The 24144-nt window shown below is 38.2% G+C and overlaps 2 protein-coding genes across 7 annotated transcripts in view; both read left to right on the plus strand.

Moving 5' to 3' along the window:
- The window catches only part of tp73 (tumor protein p73), a 26662-nt gene extending 13578 nt beyond the window's left edge, over window positions 1-13084 (plus strand). For 4 of the 5 annotated variants that reach the window (XM_034876138.1, XM_034876135.1, XM_034876136.1 and 1 more), the window contains 10 exons: window positions 5462-5648; window positions 5932-6047; window positions 6688-6797; window positions 7232-7374; window positions 7957-8045; window positions 8304-8431; window positions 8748-8902; window positions 9093-9225; window positions 10788-10881; window positions 11148-11549. In XM_034876138.1, coding sequence (XP_034732029.1) covers window positions 5462-5648; window positions 5932-6047; window positions 6688-6797; window positions 7232-7374; window positions 7957-8045; window positions 8304-8431; window positions 8748-8902; window positions 9093-9225; window positions 10788-10881; window positions 11148-11549 — 1557 coding nt within the window. Of the gene's footprint in view, window positions 1-5461; window positions 5649-5931; window positions 6048-6687; window positions 6798-7231; window positions 7375-7956; window positions 8046-8303; window positions 8432-8747; window positions 8903-9092; window positions 9226-10787; window positions 10882-11147 lie in introns of all 5 variants that reach the window. The other variant, XM_034876134.1, reaches the window with a different exon arrangement.
- A 1424-nt stretch (window positions 13085-14508) lies between these two features.
- On the plus strand, window positions 14509-23762 carry rer1 (retention in endoplasmic reticulum sorting receptor 1). 2 transcript variants are annotated; one of them, XM_034876177.1, is made up of 8 exons: window positions 14509-14626; window positions 16652-16733; window positions 17337-17441; window positions 17888-17984; window positions 18885-18963; window positions 20380-20515; window positions 21618-21672; window positions 23256-23762. In XM_034876177.1, exons 2-8 carry the CDS (start codon window positions 16653-16655, stop codon window positions 23264-23266), a joined length of 564 nt encoding a protein of 187 aa, XP_034732068.1. In that variant the 5' UTR covers window positions 14509-14626; window position 16652; the 3' UTR covers window positions 23267-23762. The 2 variants fall into 2 exon arrangements, with proteins under 2 accessions (XP_034732068.1, XP_034732067.1); XM_034876176.1 differs by lacking the exon at window positions 23256-23762 and having other exon boundaries at window positions 21618-22357.
- Window positions 23763-24144: the final 382 nt, after the last annotated feature.

The following is a 24144-nucleotide window of genomic DNA, read 5'->3' on the forward strand; positions in this document are numbered from 1 at the left end:
TTACTGAAATGAAATGAAACCCTGAAATATGTTAGAAACCTGTTGCAACATGTTTGGTTAAACATGATCCTAGCTACTCTGCCCTTTAACCTGCCTTACTCTCCCTGACAGTTTGGAATATTCTTAATAACTTCATTAAGGAAATACATCAAATCAAAGTCTGTTAATGCCCTAGTTTATTTTTTTACTTTGAAATATGGAAGCCTGCCTACAGACGTAGAGTTTTTTTACTTGCTACTCCATCCTGAAGTCCCATTTACCCATTTGCAACAAAATAAACTTGTCCTATTGACTTCAGTTTGCACAGATCATAATTATCCCAGTTTTATGAACAAAAAAATAGGCTTTGCATTCACCTCGCCTGAACAATTCAAGTCATAGCAGGAGTTTTTGACTGGCACACAATTTAAGATACAGATGATTACGCAGCAGAAAAAGGATTGTGAGGAAGCCTGTGATTATTTAGATTCCTCGGCTGCCATTAAACAGGAGGGATTAGAATGAGAGAGAGACTGGATGATTGCACGTAGCTTTTATGAAGTTTACTGTAATGCTTTGTTTTTATCTTGCACACCTGATTATAAGATTGGCAAAGTCTCAGATGTATTTAAGTGTTATTATACCAAAGTTGTTTAATATGTTTAATGAAGCAGTATGATTGTGTTTGATCCTGTAGGATATGATACCATTAATCGCCTTACACATGTTACTACACTACATATACGGTAAAACAGTACATTTGTAAATGTTTCATTTAAAAATTAAAGCATGCCGGAGTTATTTCATGATTAACAGAAAAAAACAAGTGTACATATCAGTATATAGCTTAAGGCTCACATCATTTTGGTGAGTTGTTTTAGAAGTATATTTTTTGAAAAGAAGAGATTATGCTCAAGCCTCTCGGAATGAAGACGTTACTGCTAATGGGAGGGGATTTCCCCAAAAATACACCAGTGGTGCATGGGGATTTGTGTGTGTCTAATGTGCATGCCCATGTGGGTGTGTATGAAAAATTCAGTGTGAGGCCCAGGTTTGAACATGCTTAAAAAAGATGGCTATGTGGACCAGCCTGAGTCACCTTGTTTAAATGTTAACAGTCTCGTGGTTTCTTGCTGATTTCTCGTGGCCTCAGGCAGTGGGGAATGCCATAGGGGCATACTGACTATAATCAGTTACCCTGCCACCCTCATCCCCACCTCTCTGCCTGCCACTAAGCGCGGGTGGCATGCAGTGTTGTGGAACAGGAGAAATGCAGCTGCCTATTGCATCAAGCATGTCTTGTTAATTTCCCTCCCTTTAGTCAACTGAATGATTGACGGGAGGTTTTTGGTTGCATATAACTGGCTACCAAGCCAGTCTACATCGGCTTCACCATTCAAAAAGAGAAGAGAAACCAGGAGAAGTGATTGGAACAATTGTTTTTCCCTCATTTATCATAATGTTTCCACATACAGTGAGTCTATTCAAACCATGTTAAGCTAGTCTGGTAATTTTCCAGTCCCCCTCCTGTCTCATCAAGACACTGTGCATTAGTGATAATAGCTCTGAAACTCTGCTGCTTTCTTGCCTCTTGAAGATGATTCCTTGGCTTTGACACAGGCAAGCATCACCATGGTTGGAAATTAGATCTAACGCCTCAGACTTTTCAAATAATAAGAACTCAGACTTCAGTTTGTGTGTGTGTGTGTGTGTGTGTGTGTGTGTGTGTGTGTGTGTGTGTGTGTGTGTGTGTGTGTGTGTGTGTGTGTGTGTGTGTGGGCGTGCATGTGTGTGTGTGCTTGCAGTATGTGCCAGGATTGGGAGGGGGTGATGCTGTGAATGCGGGCTCGAGCATGCACTCCAAGGCGGCTTGTCAGAAGTTGCTCTTCCCAGCTATTAGCCTCTCTCCGTTAGGACGCAGGTCCCAACACGCCCTGCATAGCGCGTCCTTCCCTTCCTTTCTTTCCCAGTGCATCATCTGCGGCCGTATCCCCATTGGCCTTCTAAGCATCCGATAACACATTCGATAAGGACGATTTTTCACATACTTTACAGTGCTCCAATGTGTTTTATGAAGTTTGTGTGATTCAGATCGATTTGTACTACAAATACAATGGATTTTTTAAAGTCACCCAGTAGATGAAGGAGTTGATTGATATAATTCCTGTTCAACTGTTTACATTGTCCAGTATACATTGGTCAGGAAATGTTCTGGACTGTGCGATGCCATCAACAATGTTAATTATTTGGTCTATTCTTCCCTTAACACTTTGTAACACTGCATTTATGACATCCTGTCTAGAAGACTTTTACAATCTTCATGAACTGTGCCGTGTTGTAAATGCTTCTTTGAGAGTTTAGCAAATAGCAGTCAATATGAACAAAAAAAATAAAAACTTGGCATTAAAAGTTCAAATTTATTGCTGTGAGGCCAAACTGTTAACACATCTTTAACTACAGAGAACCAAGTTTAAATAGTTGTTGTTAAACAATCTCTCATTATATCTTTTCCTATTTACTTTAAAACTCTCATAGAAATAAAAAAGTAATTTAACAGCAATTATAATGACAAAATGACGAACATTTTCTGTATTGATTGGAATCCGATATAATTACAGACATCCAGCTTAGTCTGTGCAGATGTGTACAGCATGCATAATATATGTTTGCTCTGTGCCTGTGTCTGTGTCTGTGTGTGTGCTTGCGTGCGTGCGTGTGCATGTGTGCGCATGTGTGTGTGTGTGTATCAATTTATTCAATATTTGGACAGTTAAGCAAATTTGCAGCGGGCAAGCTGTTGCTTGTGACAGTCTGGCAATTATCACCCTGTCTTTAGGAGCCTGTCAGGACCTGCCTCCACTGGTCCACCGCATGGATGGATGGATGGATGGATGGATGGATGGATGGATGGATGGATGGATGGATCTCAAATTACATTACATTACATTTTTGTATTATACCAAAAACTACCAAATAACCTCCAGAAAAAAAGTCTAAGAAAATGAGCATATCCACATTCGATAAAGCAACACTTTGTAACTTTTGGTTCCCCTGAAAGGATTTAACATTTTTGAACATTTACATCTTCATATAATCCAATCTTTTTTTCCCCTCCCTTTCTGAATTTCCTTTACTCACTCACCTTGAAGATTTTGACAAAGTACATAATCTCTTTAGCCTTTATTTGTGTTTGTTCTCTCTCTCCACCTATTTCTCCTTCCTCTCTATCCCTTCATCCTTCTCTATGTCCCAAAACAAAGCCATCACTCAACATTTCCTGTTGATACCAGAACTTACCCATTAGATACTGTATTTGTACTCATGCTGCACTTCACATAACAATGAAAACTGGAGCTGAATTTACAGATTTGTCTGTGTGTGTGTGTGCATGCCTATGTGTTGTCGGTGCATGTGCACACTGGTCTATGTGGTGGACGAGTCGAGACGTCTCCCATGGCATTTGTAAAGTATTATATGACTTTTCATGAACTCTACAATGTTCCAAAACAATATCACCAAATACTTTTCCCCGTTGATCCCACAACTTATCAAAACTACTCTTTTTTGTGTGGTTAAAAAACTTTTATTTGCAATGGCCCCTTTCACAGTTATTTTGGGCCAAGAGGATTTTAGAGTGGCGCTGGAACTTTCAAATCATTATTTACCTCATGTCAGAATGGTTAGATGCCAAAACATTCAACCTCATGTTCTATGTTACTCTTTTCAAATGCTAAAGGAATTATTATTCTTTCTGTTATGATAGTGCTGGAAAGCTACCTGTTAGTCATCAGCTTTTAACGTGTGAAAGTCCTTCCTTCTGTAAATAAACAAGTCTGTCTGGCTTTTACATCTCAAATTTATATTTATTCATGGTATGGATGGGCTGTTGAGACTTGTCAGGTAAAGCTAGGTGGGAAAAGGTACTGTAATGTTGCACAAGCATTTCCATCGGCAGGGCTTACGGCTAAGGGCAGTGTGTATGGCGTGTGTGTGTGTGTGTGTGTGCGTGTGTGCGTGGGTGTGTGCGTGCGTGTGTGTATGAGATAGTTGGTAATGTGTGTGTGGTTGTGATGAGCTTAATAACGATGTCACAACAAGGAATCCAAGCAATTGTTGGTGTACGAATGACTCTATCCAGCCGTCATTTGGCCAGAGGCTGTCTGGTGTCTAATTTAAGTGAATTTAGCATTTATCTCTATGCAATTAAAAAATGTTAAATCTCTTGAATCCTAGACATTACAAGTTAAGATAGGCAAAGAGAAGCATCAATCCAGGAGTCCAATCAAAAAAAGTCATTTGTAATAAATATACAAGAATGATCTTTAGTAGGGGATAGATAGGTTTGGAAATCAAAGGCCAATGATGAGAAGAGAAATACAGGGGAAAGTATGATGTGACTGGTTGGTTAAAGTGCTCGGCCATGATTTGGGGAAATGGCAGGCCTACTTGAAGGCCTACATCTTTCAAACTCTAGTCCACACTGCCAGTTTGCAATACAGGCTTTCTGTAAAGTCTTATGTCTCTTATTTTTTTAAACTTTGGAAAGCACCCTTTTTGAGATTTGGTGATTGTGTTGGGGCATGTTAAGGCTTCTCCATCCCTTGTCCTGGTGTCTTTGGATGCATCTGTACTTACAGTTACAGACAAAGTACATGAGCATATGCATGTTTGTGTGTGCGTGCGTGCGTGTGTGTGTGTGTGAATGCTTGTAAACTGAGGAATCAGTGAAGACTTGGCTTTAGCTCAGCTCAGCATATTCTCATTAAACTTTACACTTTAAATGACTGGCGGTGGCAAAAGTCAGCTGGATAATAATCATTTATTCATTCTAATAACACAGTAATTACCTTTACTACACAGACATAAATTGACTGCTGATTGTTTTAGAGTCCTCATGTATTTTCCCTTTACTCGTTCTTTTTATACTCCCCCTTTTCACAAATGACACCCTTTGTTAGCTATTTATTTGTCCAGCTTCTCTTTTCTTATTTTCAAAATACTGTTTTGGCTGCTGTGCTGATAGATGGCTTGGCTCAAAACCACGCGTTATTTCAATTTGCTACAACACTTCCACCTCAACATTATTTTTGCCAATATGTCAGTGGTAGCACAGCCTTTGAGATTAACCCTTCCACCTCTTTCTCCTTCTCTGGTTAATCCATAGCTACTTATTGAGAGAATTCACATTAAAAACAGAGAACACACAACCCTCAGTTTATGTGTCTTTCAGTTAAATTTGCAGTAGGTTGTTTTGAAAATATAAATGTGAAGGTATTAATTGATTTGATTTGCTCCATCGGGCTGATTCTTTATTTATGTTCAGGTCCTAAAATGTAAATTGGAAGATAGAATTAAAAGAGATAGACTCATTTCTTGCAGTTGGACATGCACAGTTTTTTCATGGTATTGTTGTACACCATATATCAACCCAGACCACTGACTCAAGCTTCTCCGATCTTGTGTGTGTTCCTTACCCTCCCAGTACTCTCCCCTGCTGAAGAAGCTCTACTGTCAGATTGCCAAGACCTGTCCAATCCAAATCAAGCTGTCCTCCTCTCCTCCTCATGGCAGCATTATCAGAGCCATGCCCGTCTACAAGAAGGCCGAGCACGTCACAGAAGTGGTCAAACGTTGCCCCAACCACGAACTAGGACGGGACTTCAATGATGGTATACTTGACAAGCCCTTTGACCCCAACGGACTGCACTTAGACATTTTATACTTTTACACCAAAGAATGTTTAACATATCATCAAATAAGATTATTTCGTTGCTGGGTGAAACATTCTGGGTTATGAATTCACTGACTGTGAAATCACCCAGGAGATGATAAGATACATAATTCCTTAATCACAATATTTTGTGCATTTATCACTTAATAAACAAGACTCTCTGGTATGTGTGACGCTTTGACCTCACACAACAACTGTGTCTTCCATCATTCTCTCCACAGGTCAAGCAGCCCCGGCAAGTCACTTGATCCGAGTGGAGGGGAATAACCTCTCTCAGTATGTGGATGATCCTGTCACTGGCCGGCAGAGTGTCTTCTTGCCGTATGAGTCCCCCCAGGTTGGTGGTTCAATAGCTACTGTGTATAATAAAGACACACAATGCGTTGTCTTTGGTACCATAGGGACTAGACTCATGACTGTAGACATCAGAAAATAAGGTCTACAGTTAATGTACAAAATATTTGGGATATTTATTTTCAAGAAGTATACTCATGACTTGAATCCTTGTTAATTTCCATTATACCAGTTAAATGGGGGGGGGGGGGGCACACATAGAGAAAGCCTTTGACAAAAATGAGATGTTGATTCGTATGTTGTCCATTCAGCCCATAAGTTGTCACACAATGGATCTTGTCGAGCTCATAGCAAAGAATAAGTCAATTGTCTATAAAAAAAAAAAAGATACAGGGCATGTATTAACAAGCACAAGAGTGAGAAATCACCATGTCTGTGACTGCACCTGAGGAGATTAATGAAAAGTCAGATTGTTTGTCTCACATCAAAGTGCACAACAACATTGCCCTCTGGTGGTGGATTGCCATATTTACCGGAAAACAGGGGGGTTTGGCTTGTATGGAGATGTGCAGATTGGAACCATATGAACCATATCAATTCCTTGAGAAGTGGCAAAGACTAAACAAACAGGTAGACCAACAGAATATCCACTTATTGGTGGAATTCCCTATTTTGTGTTTCAGGTGGGGACTGAGTTTACCACCATCCTGTATAACTTCATGTGCAACAGCAGCTGTGTGGGTGGCATGAACAGAAGACCCATCCTCATCATCATCACTTTGGAAACCAGGGAGTAAGTCAACATTTCACAATTCATAGACAGTTCAAACAGAGTTCTTCTCTGTAATCTAACAAGCCATTCTGAGCTCTTTGTCATGTGCTGTATGTTGATTTGTTCTGGCACCGGGTACTCAGATTTTATGAATATACAAATGTTTTCTTCATACTGGAAAAAGATATAAGACAAAACACTTCAGACCCTTCACAGTTCAATGGGAACTGCAGAACACACTACATTATACACATCAGATTGTATGCACTTCTATTACTACATTTATTATTTAGTACCATTTCCCAAGATAATTTCGTAGCAGTATTATTGTAGCTATAGAGTATAGTGTGAGAGCATTTAGAACTGAAATAGTGAAATAGTTGGACTTGGAATGTTAGTTGAACCTACAAACATCACTTTATAATTATATTCTCTATCCCTAATTGCCTCTGCAGTGGTCAAGTGTTGGGTAGAAGGTCGTTTGAAGGTCGGATATGTGCGTGTCCCGGCCGAGACCGCAAAGCCGATGAGGACCACTTCAGGGAACAACAGGCCCTGAATGACAGTGTGGCCAAAAATGGCAGTGCAAATAAGCGCAGTGAGTTCAATTAAAGTTAATGACATATTCATTTTAACCACACAATGAAATAGTTAAATGATTTATCATATGTTTTAATGTGTATATTCCTGTCTGGCTGTTAATAAACATTCAATAATAAACCACTGGCCAGAATGGTCAAAGATAACTTGGTCCTCAAAAAGAATGAGATGGTTGGGTGCCTGGTTTGCCCACCTGGAAGAGCGGGCGCACATATAGCCACCGTGCTGCCTGTTTACGGAGAAAGAGAACTAGGAAATGAGTCGGGGAAATGCAACGCTACCAAACCACGGCTAATCGATTTGCATTGTTGCGACATGTAGTTTTTTTTAGAGGTGCATGTCAGGCTACGGCGTCTGGCATAGACGCAGAGAGGTCTGCGGGGGTACGCCGTCAATTCTACGCACAACCATAAAACGGCCTTGAACTGTCCTATCAAAGTAAAGGCCTAAAACGCCAAAAATATAAAAGACATACTGTGTATATTTTTTTGTATAAAAATATAAAAAATAAAATAAAGAATGACATTGTGAAATGTGTTAGCAACACTTTTAATCACGATTATGTTTCTGTCATCTGCAGACTTCAAACAGAGTCCGCCAAATATTCCCAGTCCAAATATCAACATGAGGAAGAGGCGGCATGGAGAAGAAGAGATTTACTATATTCCTGTAAGTGCCTTTCACACACTTACTATTTTAGTGTTAACAGTGTAACATAGACATACATTAGAGAGGATTTAGACTCAATGAATACTATGATAGCCCTTTAAATTGTAACAAATCATTCAGTGTTTGGAATTATTTATAATTTCACTACAAAATAGTCAAATAGCATTGTATCCAACACTAAAAAAACAAATGCACCATTTGTTAAGGACAGACTCACCAGTCATTATCCACTGTGTTATACGTTGTGTTTGTGTTTAGGTTCGTGGTCGGGAGAATTTTGAGCTGCTGATGAAGATTAAAGACAGTTTGGAGCTGGTAGAGCTTGTGCCGCAGCCACTGGTGGACTCCTACAGACAGCAAACACAACAGCAGCTTCTGCAGAGACCGTAAGTCACTCCAACACTAACCTATGCACAAGCACACACACGGCTGTGAGTACACAAACAGGCTGTAGGCTACATAGAGGTGTGTCTGAAAAGATTTGATTGATCTAAACACTTGCACATAAAAAGCCACATGAAAAAACGCACACGCTCGCACACACACACACACACACACACACACAGATACCTTAATGAATTCTTTTTTTTTTTTTTTAATAGAGCCTAAACTCCAAATACTTCATTACACTGTTGTGAAGTGTTTTCACAGTCATTAACGCACATTTCTCTAACCTCAGCCATGTTCTTGTCTTTTCTTTAGGAACCATATAGCATCCCCCTCCTCTTACTCTCCACTATCCAACATGAACAAGCTTCATGCTCACGGAGGCCTCAACAAAGTGCCCTCAGTCAACCAGCTGGTGGGGCAGCAGCCCCAGCAACATCACACTGCCCCCACCTCCATAGCTCATATGGGTGAGTATCAATATGTGTGATTCAAATAAAATCTTGGGTTCTCATAAAGCACACACATTTCAAACCAATTTGTTACAAAGTTTGATTGAAAACTACCAATGCCAGTGAGCCTATTTATGCCATCACAGTTCAGTTCTTTGTGCTATTCTGCCGCTCGTTATTTCATTGATCAACCCTCCCTTTCTCACAGGCTCAAACATGCTCAACAGCCACCACATGCAGGGAAATGGTGATATGAATGGTGGCCACAGCAGTCAGACTATAGTGTCTGCCTCCCATTGCAGTCCGCCCCCTTCGTATAACCCTGACCCCAGCCTTGTCAGGTACCTCACCCTCCAATGACACTCCTTCTTTATCCTCCTGTAAAGGGCCAGCAGAAAATCAGATGCACTTCTTGGGTTAAGCAAGTTTATTTGGCCAAGTTCATACAAATTTGGCCAAACAGGTTTTTTGGAAAGGTTCCTTATTTCCAGCAAATGTGTCTAGATGGAACTGTGTTATGCAGTCAGTTTAATTTGATCATGGCTACTTTGTAAAGGCTTGCAATACATCACAAATCTCCTTGCAACCATGGCTTGTGCCATAATGAAGGTCCACTGGAGAATTGGCTGCATGGAATTCATGTTTAGAAATAATTGGGCAAAATCTAGAGAAAGTTAATTCAGTAATGTTTAAGTAAAAGTGTGTATTGGTATGTTTGTTTCCAAACTTTGGCTACTTCGATTTAAAAACCGCCCTGTCCCCATTAGTATAAGATATGACTAAAAGTATGTGTTTTTGTCTTTGTTAGCCAACAAAAATTGTAATGACAAAGAAATGGGTGCTCTTGCCTACGCTAGCTTCTAATCAGATGTTGATGAGATCCCATTCAAAAACAGCACATGAGGGGGGGGGGCCTCTAGCTGACGCAGTAAGAGCGTGCACCCCACGTAGGCTGAGGCCTTTGCAACGGCCCAGGTTTGAATCCGACCTGCAGCCCTTTGCTGCCTGCCATCCCCCATCTCTCTCCCACCTTTCCTGTCTGTCCACTGTCAGTCATAAATAAAAGGAACCCCCCCCCCCCCCCCCCTTGTAATCTTAATCATGTCTATTTACTCAGCTCATACAGCAAAGCTGCTCAAGCGTTGTAGACCGCCACTATGGCTGCCAGAGGAAAGCCCGAACTGTGTACCATACACTTAGATCTAAAATCATGCACACTGTGTGAATACAGCCATCCTTTTCAATGCACTAGAGCAAATTTTCTTTAAAAGAAATTTCAACTTGCTAGTTGTTGTTTAATTTAAGTTTTTTTCCATGTTTTTTCTAAGATAATGTGTCAATGCAGTCGTTTGAATACTTAGATTTTGCTTTTGCTATTCTAACATTTTTGATACAGCAGATATTGTCCACCTTTTTTCGGTTTCTAGATTGTTATGTTTATTGTACAGTTAAAATGCAGTGAGCTTCTTTTTCCGATTACACTGTATATTGCCAAAACATTAACATTTCATGTATTTATAATAAAGGTTCTTCATCAAAGCAAGAATGGGCTTATGAATCATTAATATAAATGCATGTTTATGGTTTTGCTTCCACTACATCTATTAAGATGTATAAATTCTGTAAACTTGAGGCTAGATCTGTGTCCTACTTCTTTCACTCAGTTTTGAACTTAACTAATAATAGCTTGATCAGATAATGATATAACATAACAGAATGAGGGGCTTTTCTATTCAGTTCTTTCTAAATAGAAATGCTGTTAGGGTATTCTTTATTCTACTCAAGCACAACTTCCCTTGTAATGGGTTTTGATAAAGTTGATTGCTATATTACTATCCAACTTTTAGCTTTGTAGCTGTGGTCTGATGGCAGTCTAAGCAGCCCTGATTTTCTCCCCTTACAGTTTTCTAACCAGTGTGGGCTGTCAGAACTTCATTGAGTACTTCACCTCGCAAGGCCTCCAGTCTGTCTACCATCTCCAGACTCTCTCCATGGAGGTAACCACTCTGTTCCTGCACTCACCCTCTCACAGTGAAAATAACCTTTTTTTTCCTGTTTAATAAGCTTCATAGAAAATAAAGAAAACGGGGAAAAGAAACAGCAAAGGCCACTAGTGATGATGTAGAGCATTGTTTAAAAGAGCAGGCCCCATTTGTTTTGTATCTATAAGCAAACATGAGGATGCACATGCACCCATACCCTTTTCCTAGTTTTCTTTTACATTCTTACACTCCTCCATTGTTTAACTTTGTACTGTCACCAGGATTTAGGTGCACTGAAGATACCGGAGCAGTTCCGCCATGCCATCTGGCGTGGTCTGCAGGACATGAAACAAGTTGCTCCCCTCCAACTGCCTGCCTCCACTCATCACCATGACTATCACAGCCAGCCGCTTCTTCGCTCCAGCAGCAACATGACTGCCTCTGCAATGGCTGCCATTGGGGCTGCCAGTGGGGAACTGCAACGTCAGCGCGTCATGGAGGCTGTGCACTTTCGTGTCCGCCACACCATCACCATTCCTAACAGGTCAGGTGTCGTTGGGACGTCAGGGATGGCAGGAGCTACTGATGAGTGGGCTGACTTTGGATTCGACATGCCCGACTGCAAGCTGTCACGTAGCAAGCACTCCATCAAGGAGGAGTTCATGGAAAGTGATGTTCATTGAGCCTGAAGAGCATTTTTGGACTATTTTACCAATATTATGGCCAGCATCAGCCTATTTAAGTAAAAGCATGTAGACAGGGTCTTTAAATGTGTTTTTTAGGTTTAGGCTTGCTGTAAAATTTCATTAAGTGATATTGCAGAGAATCAATATCCATTTTGATTGTGGGACATATCAGTGTATTAATGCACTTTACTGTGCAGTCTTTATTTAGTGCTTGAACAATTTCTATACCCAGAAGATTGAACATGAGACGACACAAACGGACATCTCAAGTGTAAATAGCAAATACCACTGTGGTAATAGCATTGTCAAGGCAATGTTAGACACATATGGTCTTGACAACTTTTTGAGACTCTGCTGAGTTACTGTTAATAAATGTTTATTGGTTATCATGTGCAATAATACATAACACATTTTGCCCTTACTGCATCGTTACATTTATAGTGACTATAAAATGTACCAATTTCACAATCACACAAATCACCGTTTCACATCTTGCTACTTTCAGTTGTGTTTTTGAACACACAAAATTTGTTCTCAACTGACTTATTTATATTTCTGACAAGTTTCGTTTAATTGTACAACTGTATATACTGTATCTTGTAAATGTTTTGGACTAGACGTGGTGGATAAGTGGTATTTAGATTCTAAATGTTGTATCTCCTGTTTACACCGAACGTAAAGAATTGAATGGTAAATCTGGTAAAAACTCACACTTATGGGAACACATAATCATGTATACTTTTAATGGCTATGATAATGTGATGACCTCTAGTTTGATATACCCTTGTCCTTTCATTGTTACATTTAGTTCAATGGGCTTTGGTATTAATAGTGTGTTTTAATGAACACTAATAGATATCACAGTCAACACGTAATTCTAGAAGTTAAACAGTGCATCCCTACTTTTTTTATGAAGTCGTAGGAAATACTGTAATTCTTGTATAGACACACATTGCAAAACATTTGAGAGACAAACAATTTAATACAGTATTATATTTAAATAACAGGGATTTAATCAGACTTAAGAATAACATCCCTGTTTACCAAGAGATCTTATTGTTTTTTAAGCCTTCTCTGTGTATATTTGAAAAACCTTGCAGGGCAAGGGCCTCATATATTGATCATAGCTAGTTGTGTACCTGGTAGGCTATGCATTGTCATGGCACTCGTTTGTGGATATTTAATAGTAACATTCCAGTTTTATTTTTCAATTGCCATCCAGCATGGTGCAATTCTGGTAATGGTTTCAAATTTTTTTATAGTAACTACTTCACTTTCTACCATGATAATAATTTGTACCTGATTTGCATCCATACGCTATAAAAATGCCTTTTCACCCACCCACTAACCACAGACTGGTAAAAGAGAGCACTTTAATGCTGTAAAAGTAAAACAATTAAGGGTTATTAGTGCTTATGATAAGTATTATGCATTACCATAATGTGAATAGAAAAAGTGCTTGTTATGATATCCCTGGTAAAAAAAAATTGTTAACAGTTTTGTAAAGATTACAAAAGTACATGTATAACCATTGCTGTTCGTCTGCATGTGTCCAAGTTCAGTGTTTTTTCCCTTAAAATTATCAATATTAAAATAGTTGCCTTCCTTTAATGTAGAGATGGGCAGATAAAGTTCTGAAGCTTGTTTCACTGTGTGTATTGTACATTGACTATGGTCAAAGCTTGTAGAAAATGAAGAATACCACGGATAATGACTTCTGTGCCTTTAAACGTCACTCGTGTTTTGGAGAGCCCTTCATTTCATTTGACTGTTTTGAAAGTTTTACTGCTAGACTATGTTACTATGTTAAATATAATAACTTGTAATTATGATGATTAACACTAACGACATTACATCATAAGTAGCCTAGGCTATGATAATGAATTTCACTATACAATCACATCTCATTGAGATTCAAATGAAATGATACATAAATAACCATGAAGCTTTGTTAACTAAAACACGTGCATATACAATAAGGTTTTGATGTCAGTAAAATGCGTAGGCCTGCTCTCCTCGTCCAATGACGAAGACCAAACCAAGGACAAGTGCATTCATAAAATTATGAATTAATTAATGCATTCAATAATGAATTCAATAATTTACTGAAACATAATACACAATGCCATCTAGCTGTAATTCAGCAACTCTGATCAAAAGAATTACAGATTTAATAATAACACGCAGGCTTTAGGCTACTGCACATGAAACTTAACGAATTCAAATCAGAGATGCTTTGGTTCGGCCCATCTCGAAGGGCATCCCACTAACACCGAACGTTTAGGGAACGTTAGTTTTTGGTTCTCTAAAGGTTAGTTCGAACCAAACCAAAAACTAACGTTTAGGGAACGTTCCCTCCTGGTTATAACGTTCCCTAAACGTTAAGAGAACCAACCAACGGTAACGTTCCCATGCGGTTGCACCGTACCTTCACACAACGTTCCCGTTGGTTATTTTTTGGTTGTTTTTGGTTGTTCTGAGTATTTGAATGAGCACAAAGGTTTGCTGTCACTCGATTTAAATTCACTAAGCATAGCACGATAATCTATTTATTTTAAGGCTGATATCAATTTGGTTTAAAACAGTACTTCTGTGCTTGAATTTTTGAATGCGTTCTGCAAGCCAACGCCACTGGGTTTGGTTTGAAGCCCCAAAGCTTTGAATCCTTTTCGGCACAAAATAAAATAAAACCCTAAAGCTACATTCAGCTTCATTCGGTCATCACTAACTTTAATGTGTATCTTTATCAAACTTAAAAAGAAAAGTTTTTAGACTAATCACTGGTCTTTACATTGTCATTTAGGTAAATCGCCAATGGGTAGCGTCATACTTATAGCATAGCTTAAATGTAGGCAGCACATTTTTTATATTACTCGAGTTTTCGTTCATCGGCCATGGGCAGTAGTCTTTATTCATGAAATTTAATAATGTTAGTTGATCGTTTTCGGGGCTCTACTATCCTGCCTGCCATCAACTCGAATCCTCGCGGAAGTACTGACGTGTTCAGTTTGCACGAAAAGTGGCTAGTGCAGCTAGCTAGGTAGAGCCGGGTAGTGACACAGCGGCCGTATCAGGTAAGAAAGGAGATTTTCAAGTAGGACTATTTTCAATGTAATTACAAACAAAACCAAGATACGCAGACATTTAACAGTTATTGAAACCAAGAAACACATTTCAAAACGACTGTATAATTCAGAGAGTACGGATGTGATTACTAGAGAATGGTTTCATTTGTAACTGGGTTAGCTGGCTAGCTGTGGAACCGTTGAGAACGTAGTACCCTTCGCCGGAAGTGAGTTGTCAGATAATTACATTCCTTGCTGGTATTTGTAGTTCAAAGTTTTTTCTGATGAACGTAATTGCAATGGAAAGGGAGCGATTCATGGACCACATTTTGTTTTTCCAGACCTTTATAGGCACTACGCTGCAGTTTGGGAAATGTAGATGCATACATTAGTTTACGGGCCGATAAAGGCCTTTTAATAGCTTTACTAAAACTACATAACCCACACACGCGGTAATTTGGGCCAAAGGGCAATGTACGTTAGATGCTAGTTAGCTAGATATTTCTAAGGCTAATTTGTAAGATAAGGCGAGTAAATTCAAAATAATACAACCAAGGACACGTCTGTGACAGTTACTGCACAATCAGTTTTGATTGTATTCATAATATTGCTTTCCCAGAAAGGTTGTTGTGAAAATATGACTTATTAGCTGCCTCACTGACTGCATAAGCATGTTAGCTAGCTAGCTAATGTTAGCTATAACCACGAACAGCTTTTTGCGGTCTTGCCTCTTTAGCTTGCTAACGTTCATGTCAAAATGAGTCATTTAAAGGCCCTGTATTCGCTCCGGCAACACAGTGCAATTTGGTAATGAAATATCTGAAAAAATAACCCCAAACTACAATGTTAGAGGAATGCAATCAGCTAACCTTAATCTCTGAAAAGTCCAAAGTAAAAGCAGCCGAAATATGTTGCCGTTGGTTAGATGTAAATTATACAAATCGTTACTTAGCCTGTTAGTTTTAACAGCGACTACTAGATTTTGTTTTTCCAGGCTATATACCATGTCCGAAATATACACGGAAATAATTCTGATCTCCTTTTGCATTTCTGATGTGTACCTGTCATACAGCTGCCAATCTGGACTCATAGTTGTAAGAATACACCACATAGACCATCACCAGATTCTGCTCTTTACACCTTCAAACGTCTTGTTCTTTATAAAGCTGAAAACACATTTCGGTGGACACGTAGCCTTCTCAACTAGTCGTACTGGATGGGTTATTTGTCAGTGCCTTCAGTAAAAAGCAGACACAGTTTATTTAGAATAAGTAACTGTAATGATGCATACAGAAAGAAAAAATGCATCCCTTCTTTTCTTGAAGGCTCTTTCAGCACACCAGATAATTATTATTAGCACAATATCTTTATTATCAACAAGTTAACTTTAACTTTATGGTATTATTGAGCCGTGACTGCCATAATCCCAACCAAATTTGCAGACCCCCTGGGGGGTATTGCTTGAAAAGGCCTTGCAGGAGTGTAGATTATTGTAACACCATGAAGGATAGTACACGTTTGAAGAATCTTAATAAAAAATTATGAAAGCTGTTAAAGTTTAATTTCTCCTTAATTTCCATTGTTGAAGCACACAGTATTTGTTTCAGACATCACAGTTTGAGGGTCTAGTGTACACATTTCCAATTTAGGAGAGTGTTCTTCAAGTCCTATCCCAAATCCAGGGAAAATGGGTATTTAAAAAAAAAAAAAAAAAAAAAAAAGCATTTCATGCTTAGCCCTATTTCGATTGGAGAAACATCACTAAAAGAGATTATAAACAACAAGTGAAGTGAATCATGACGTGTGCCTTGTCACTTTACAAAAAGTATGTAGGCTGAAAACAGTTCCACCTTGATGTCTTAGATACTTAATTGAAATTCCCGCCAACATACAGGAGTGGAAGATGCCAGACTTGTGCATGCTAGATAATGGTACTGCCTACTGCAGGTTATAAAGTCTGTTTCAGCCAGACTAGCCAAGTAGCCTATATTCATGAAGCACTAATCAAAATGTTTTTTTCATTTTCACGGGCAGAATGTCAGAAGGGGACAGTGTTGGAGAATCGATCCATGGGAAATCATCTGTAGTCGCTGCCTTTTTCACACGGATTGGACAGGTAACGTGTCTTTTACTGAGATCACACATGTATCATTTAGATATTAGGGATTACATGATCTTATCTTGTGACATCATTACAAAATCAGTTTGTATAAAGCTTAGTGGTTGTGCCAGCAAGGTAGATAAAAAGAAATAGAAATCTTTAGCAAAACTGTTCCCATTTGCCCAGCTCCGTTTCTGAAAATCTCCAAGAGGTCCAACACTCTTGTGCTAGCAATGTAAACAGCAACACTCCCCCAGTGCTACGAGCTTCCAGACCTAACTAGCTGACGGTAGCAATACAGTTATCATCATTAAGCGTTTAGCAGTACTTTGGCAACAAGTAAAGCCTTTTGTCCAGCAGAAATCTTAGGGAGTGGGAAAGACAGAGGCGCCATTTTCCCTTTTACAAGTCAGAGTAGCGTCAAAATAAGTTTTGAAGCTGTTAAGGTAAAAAAAAAAGTTACACAATGTTGCTTTAATGTCCAAATTTGCTGTGTTTGAAAGTGTGTTTTTCAAAGGCTGCGCTGTGTTTTATCTAAGGTTGTGTCTTAGTGTCATCAGTGCTATTTTCTACATCTGATGGCTACATTTTGTCTCCTTTTTTGTATATTTATAACAGGTCTATCAGTCATGGCTAGACAAGTCAACACCATTCTATGCAGTGCGATGGGCAAGCACTCTACTACTTACTGCTGTCTACATGATCAGAGTGTACATACTACAGGTAAATGTTTATGTCTCCCCCCCCCCCCCCATTTTTACTACAATTCTGTGAAAGTTAGCAAATGTAACCCATGAGCCACGTAATAAAAGTAACACCATTACAAAATGATCGCTTGCCCCTGTCATGTCCAAGTATTTGTTTGAGGCTGTCAGAGTTAAAGGCAGTCATTTACCTCTACTAATTATTTAATTTGAATCTTGTGCTTGTATTGAATTGCATTATATTTAAGGCTCATTGTTTGTTTTTTTTTGCGTTGATTTTCACCGAAGGTGAAAGATTGACTTTCGGCACTACAAGATACAGGGGTTTTACATCTTTTTTGGTTCTGTTTTCCACCTGTGTGTGTGATATATGTGTTGTAATTTTGTAACAAAGGTGCATATTCGTGTTTACTGTCTGCCCAGAAAGCCTTTTAATGTGGTTATGTTCTTTATGTTGCTTTTCAGGGTTGGTATATAGTAACATATGCTTTGGGAATCTACCATCTCAACCTGTTCATTGCTTTTCTATCGCCAAAAGTGGATCCTTCACTGCTTGATGAAGGCAAGTTGACTCAATTAAATCTGATCAGTTTTTGGTAAGGTGATCATGTTGTCTATATGGTAGGTTGATACTTGCCTGTTCATGTTAGGTTTTTAACTAGCCTCCCAATATGTTCAATATCAAAGAGTACCAAGAATGCTTTCCCATACACAACCCAGGTATGCAATTTTCAATTGTTATAAAAGCTTTATTGGCATACACTATATAGTCATCCAAACAAAACCGAATTCTGTTGTAGATCGACACATTTGAGGATGAGGGATTTTTTTCATTCATTTTTTTAAGTGGTTAGTTGGAAGTGTGTAACACTTTTTAACGCTTAAAACGGAGATGGATGATGGATCCGAACAAAAGCACTACATCCACAAAGCCATGATTTGTAATAACATGGAAATAAAATGTCATCTTGCCAGCCACACTGTTGACCTCTTGGTAGTAGATTGCAAACACATCAGTTACTGCTCAGTTCCGAAAAATATTCCTCTTTTTTGGCCTCAAATATCTTTTCCTCTATAAATTGCACAGCAGATTGTGATAATCTGTCTGTGAAAATAAGATCAAATTCTTTACTTGGTTTGTTTAAACAGGTACTCACTTTAACTGCCTTTGTTATTCAACTTATTATTTGGCCATTTGGCGGTTGTAATGTATAGATGAGCACACGTGTTGCTTTTTGTTTATTTTGGCGTTTTTGTTTTTTCACTTCTCTGTTATGTAATTGTTATATGTTGGGATACATCTCAAGGGGTTTTGAACTAATAATAAAAAAAATTTGAACCACGTCAAATGGTGTTTTTATGTTTTAACATGACACATTATTATTCCTAATGCTGAGTCATGATTGATGATTTCACATTTTTATTAACTGCTACATCACCATGTAACCTATCTCTCCTGCAGATGAGGGCCCTTCCCTTCCTACCAAGCAGAATGAGGAGTTCCGCCCTTTCATCAGGAGGTTGCCTGAATTCAAATTCTGGTGAGTCTATCTTGTGGCCAGGCCATCTATTGTCATCCACACAGTGGTTGCAAAATTATATTCTTTCAAATTATCCGTGTGGCCAAAATTTAAGATTAAAATGCATCAAAATTAGATTTTTTATATATATGAATGAATGGTCTTTAAAAAATTGGCAAGTGAATATAGTATAAGTGAGTTAATGCCCTTCGTGGCGAAGGTAGGTTGTCTCGGAGGCAGGCCTCCCTGTTGTCGATTAATTCCTGATAATGGACACCTCGTTGGGGATTAACCCTTACTCAAATGATGCGTGTGGCCACAGTTTAAGTCATGGGGAATTCATTTGTAAAAGATGAAACCAACAATAATGGGGGGAATTAATCTGTGTTTGTATATCCTCATCTTGACTTATTCTCTACTATATCCCTGTCGTCTATAGATCAAGCCTTAAGTATTATCCTCTTCTTAAGATACATTACATATAAACACTTATTAGACTCTTGTAAGCCTGGCTTGATAAACTACCACTGTGACAGTTTACATCTTTTAGCAGTTTCAGCCATTATCAAAATCTTTAGATTTTTTTGATTTTCAGCAGCCAGCCCCTTTCTCATCCACAGCTGCTATATTTTACACATGTGGCTGGTGCTGTTAAGCTAGCTAAATTGCATTGTTTTGACTGGACCTGAACACTGCTGTGAAGCTAACGTCACTTAAATTGTCCTGGGATAGAACTCTCCAGACCCCCCAAAGGCCCATGCTGAGCCATGAAAAACTCTGCGAGCCAGTTCACGGCGTTACTTAACTGCGTCTTTCGTTATTGTTTTGATTAAGAGACCCCTGACGGCAGAACATTTCATATTGTGCGTTTTAGTCCACATTCTTCTAATTTCTACTATTTACAGTTTGTGTTAAACCTCACCTGACTTCCATGTGTTCATGTAAACTCTGTGCCATCTTGTGTATCAGAGCAGGAAGAGAGGAAAGTGGTTTTGCATAATTCGTGCAATTGGCATTTGGAGAGGGTATGAAAGGATAATCCCCCTTTTCCATATGGATTAAACAGATGGCTGTGTTGTTTTTAAAATTGTGAGATAACTAATGGTACTGGATTTTTTTTTTTTTCTTTTCAATTCTTCAGTTGTTTTCAGACTCACTGCATTAACAGAACTTAAGAAAATAAGAAACATTAAGAGGTTTAGTTAACAGGTATTTTGTTCGTTTTAAAAAGTTGTTCCTAACATTTGTTTTCCACTTATCCTCTTCTGCATTTTACAATATGGATTTATTAATTTTATTAACTTATACATCTAGTCTAGGCATACACCACACGTTTTTAAATGGCTGTTGGTTTGATTTGAGGATGTTGATTTATGCTTCATCAATGTCATAAATGTGGTTACAAGGTTTTACCTGAGTATGTTATTTTCTTGCCAGGCATTCGGCAACAAAAGGCATCGTCATCGCCATGATTTGCACATTTTTTGAAGCCTTCAATGTGCCAGTGTTCTGGCCTATACTTGTAATGTACTTCATCATGCTCTTCTGCATCACCATGAAGAGGCAGATCAAGGTAAAAGTATACATTGACTGATGCATGCACTGCATACATTGACACTGCAGCTGTACTAGAATGTAATTCAAACTTGCAGTTTATCCAAAAAGTATTATTGGGATTACACAGACAATTAATTGCTTGTGACAAATGTTCAGCCTTGATATGCATTGTGTTTGATCAATATTGAATATCTAAATACCGGGGGGAGGTTCCTTTGTTTTTTAGTGTAAGTGACAGGAACAATAATCTTTGACATTGGTCCAGTATTAAACGTGAAAGCTGTAACCAGCTGCCACAGACAGAGCTGCAGTGTAACCCTATGGGGTAAATGTGCTTCGGCTTAGATTATTAATTTATACTATATGTGTCTGACAACATTAAAGAAAGGATCCTTCCAGAGAGGCCTTTGAAACCTATTTATGACTATTCTGTTTAACAAGAACCAGCTCTACACTAGCCCTCAATCCACCAGACTCACTTTAAAAAAAAAAAAAAAAAAAAAAGGAGCCAACATATTTTCACATGAAAATCAGTAAACCATGTGTTCATGTCAACCAAAATTAGAGTTGTGATTAGAAAAAAAATAGAAAACTAGTTTAGAATATTGGAAAGATGACCCAAAACGGCTTTTGCATAGTTTTATTTAGTTTCGGTTGACTTTAAATGATGTCCATTTTACGATGCTAAAATTACTGTTTTTACATGGAGTCTGGTGGCTTTAGTTTACACAATTTCATGAATGTTTTTATGTTTAAAAAAAAGATCTGACTCTTTGACAGAGGTCGACTTCCTTAGAAATCCTTTTTATAATGTTGGCAGAATGTTAATCTGAGCCTTGCAAAGCCAAAACAAGCTACACAATTACCCTATTAACTTAAATTGTAGCTTGGAACAATGTCAAATATTGTTGTCACTTAGACACAAAAACATCTGAAAATAGGGTCCAGGTTGAAACAAAACAGAAGGTATCCTTTAAGCGCTAATTCCTTATTTTTTATGATAAAAACAACAATCACTGTGCTACTCCATCTCATGGGATACGTTGATTAAAAAATGTTTAAGCAAATCCTTAAAGTACATGTTGCTAATTCTCCTTTTTCTTGCCCACCTTCTCTAGCATATGGTCAAGTACAGATACCTGCCCTTCACACATGGGAAGAGAACATACAAAGGCAAGGACGACACAGGGAAAACTTTTGCTAGTTAAAATCTCCCACATACCCTTCCCCTTCTTCTCGTTTTAAATTAATCGGTCACAGCTAGTGGGCAATGATAAGAGTCAGAGATTTATTTACTTTTTGTAAGCTGGACAGTAACATGAAAACATAACGTAAAAAATTCAACTTTTGATCCATGGTTCAGTGTTGAGGATATGAACAGCTTATGAGCTTTTTTGAGGACCCCAATCCTCATTTTAGGATTGGTCTGCATTTGTTCAGTAGTTTGGAGACTAAGTGCTGCCTTTTGCCTTTTTAACCCCATGGGGTAAGTATAAAGTCACCATGAAAGATCCACACTGAAAAAAGAGTTGCTGTGAAATTTGTGATTTTTGTTTATTTTTTTCAGTGATTCCAGTATATCTCCTTCTCCCTAGTTAAATAAATCTGCCAACTTTTGATTAATATACTGGCACATACTTTTTTGTAACAATATTGAAAGTCAGTGTAAAAATAACATGCTAAAATGTGTAAGATGAAATCTGAAAGAAAACGCAACTGTTTCCGAGTTGAATCATTTCATTTTTTGTGATAAATGTTTGCGACAGCTCTGGCTCACAAGTGTCTCAGGCAGTTAGCCTTTGTACAAAATGGAGAAACTGAAAAATTAGTTGCATTTGACTTGAATATGTATTCATGATAGACAAAAATGCCTATAAAAAATAAATCTCTTAAAATAATTGACACTCAGCAGAATTATATTGTATTTATCTTGAATTGGCAATGAATGCAATTCTGTGTATTACCCGATTTTTGTAGCATAGCCAGTGAAGCAAGCATTAACATGAATGATTAACAGTGAATTTTTTGCCATCAACCACATCATTGAATGCATAATTCAAAGTGAGTGTCACTAATCCCAACCTATTTAGTCTCCTGTAGCTTGTAGTCTACCTTTGTATCAGTTCTTTTTACTTTTGCGCCCCTTGTAGAGTTTAACAGATGGGATACTTTGTCGTTAAAGGTGCTCTAAGCGATGTCCTCTCCTCACTATCCGCAAGGTGCCTGTCCCCAGAACACACTGCATACACAAACCGCGTTCCAGCCAATAACCCACAAGTAGGATTTGGGGGTGGGGGGGGGGTTAGTGCGCGGAAGCACGGAATGGCAGTTATGAAGAGGAGAGGGGCAGGCTAGTCTCCTTCTGTTGAAAACGCTTTGAACTTCAACAAGAGGTAACCTCTCCCAACATCGCCTAGAGCACCTTTTAAGCAACCCAATAACCAAATTATTTAGCATTATGTAGGGGGCATTGAAATGGCAAATCAATGAATTTATTTTACGTTGGTTCTTTTATATCATAATTCTAAATATATTTGTCCATTGCATAACCAGTATTCCAATCCAAAATAATAGTCAAGCAATTACACGTTTCTCCCGATGACCCTGATTTTGTCTTTGAAACAGTTACCCATCTGGGTTTTGAAGACTGGGGTCCGTTTTGATTTATGTAGACTAGCTGTTATAATCTGTTTACTTTGAAAAACATTATGATAAATAGTCATTCCAAGCAAACTTTTGTTCTCTTTCTTTTGCAGAGGACACATAAGAAAACACAGATTGAGAGCTTTTATTATAACAAATGGATGAAGTGGTGGTGATCATAACTTTCTTTTCTATAAACCTGTTTATTTTTTCTCAATTTTTATCAGACTGCTGGGGATTATCTGTCATTACTAAACTTTGATCAGCACTGTAAGGGATCAATACACTTTCCTGTAAAAAGTTTCTTTCAAAGGGTTGTCTGGAGGATTTGTATGTGTATATTTATATATATTTTAAAAAATGAAATTTCTTTGAGATTATTTTTTTTCTTCCAACCACCATACTGTTTTCAAGTGTTTAAATCCATTTCAGTTAAAATTGATGAAAGCAGAACTGGTTAATTTGGTTCTAGATTTGATGAATTAAATGTTTCTCATGGATTGCATGTTATTGTTTTCTTGTGCTACAGTTATAAAACAAAAACTTGATTTTAATAACTTAAGTGTAATTTTTTTTTCACTCCAAATGCTATTAAAGAGGATGTGTCCCTTCAAACAGTGCATTTGAGTCCGTCTCAAATTTTGTAGATTCCTGGAAGAGAGTTAAGAAAGGCCGAACAATCAAAATATTTCATCTGGGCTCAAGGTGTCCCTACACTTCTATTTCCAAAAATACTTTACAATTCTATCTAATCTACACTTAAACTAGATTGTTAAACCAATATAAATAAAACAAATACATTTTGAAACATATAAACAGACAATATTTATTTGTGCTATGAAATATTTTGCTGTCTTAACATCCAACGTTCCATGTTGCTGTTTTCTGCATGCACTCATCACATCAGGGAGACAAGTACAACTTTATTACACCAAATGTTCTAACAAAAGGAACAAAGTGTCTCCCATTAAAGGTCCCATGGCATGAAAATGTCACCCCCCC

Source organism: Etheostoma cragini, chromosome 7 (genome assembly GCF_013103735.1).
Source record: "Etheostoma cragini isolate CJK2018 chromosome 7, CSU_Ecrag_1.0, whole genome shotgun sequence".
NCBI classification, from domain to species: domain Eukaryota; kingdom Metazoa; phylum Chordata; class Actinopteri; order Perciformes; family Percidae; genus Etheostoma; species Etheostoma cragini.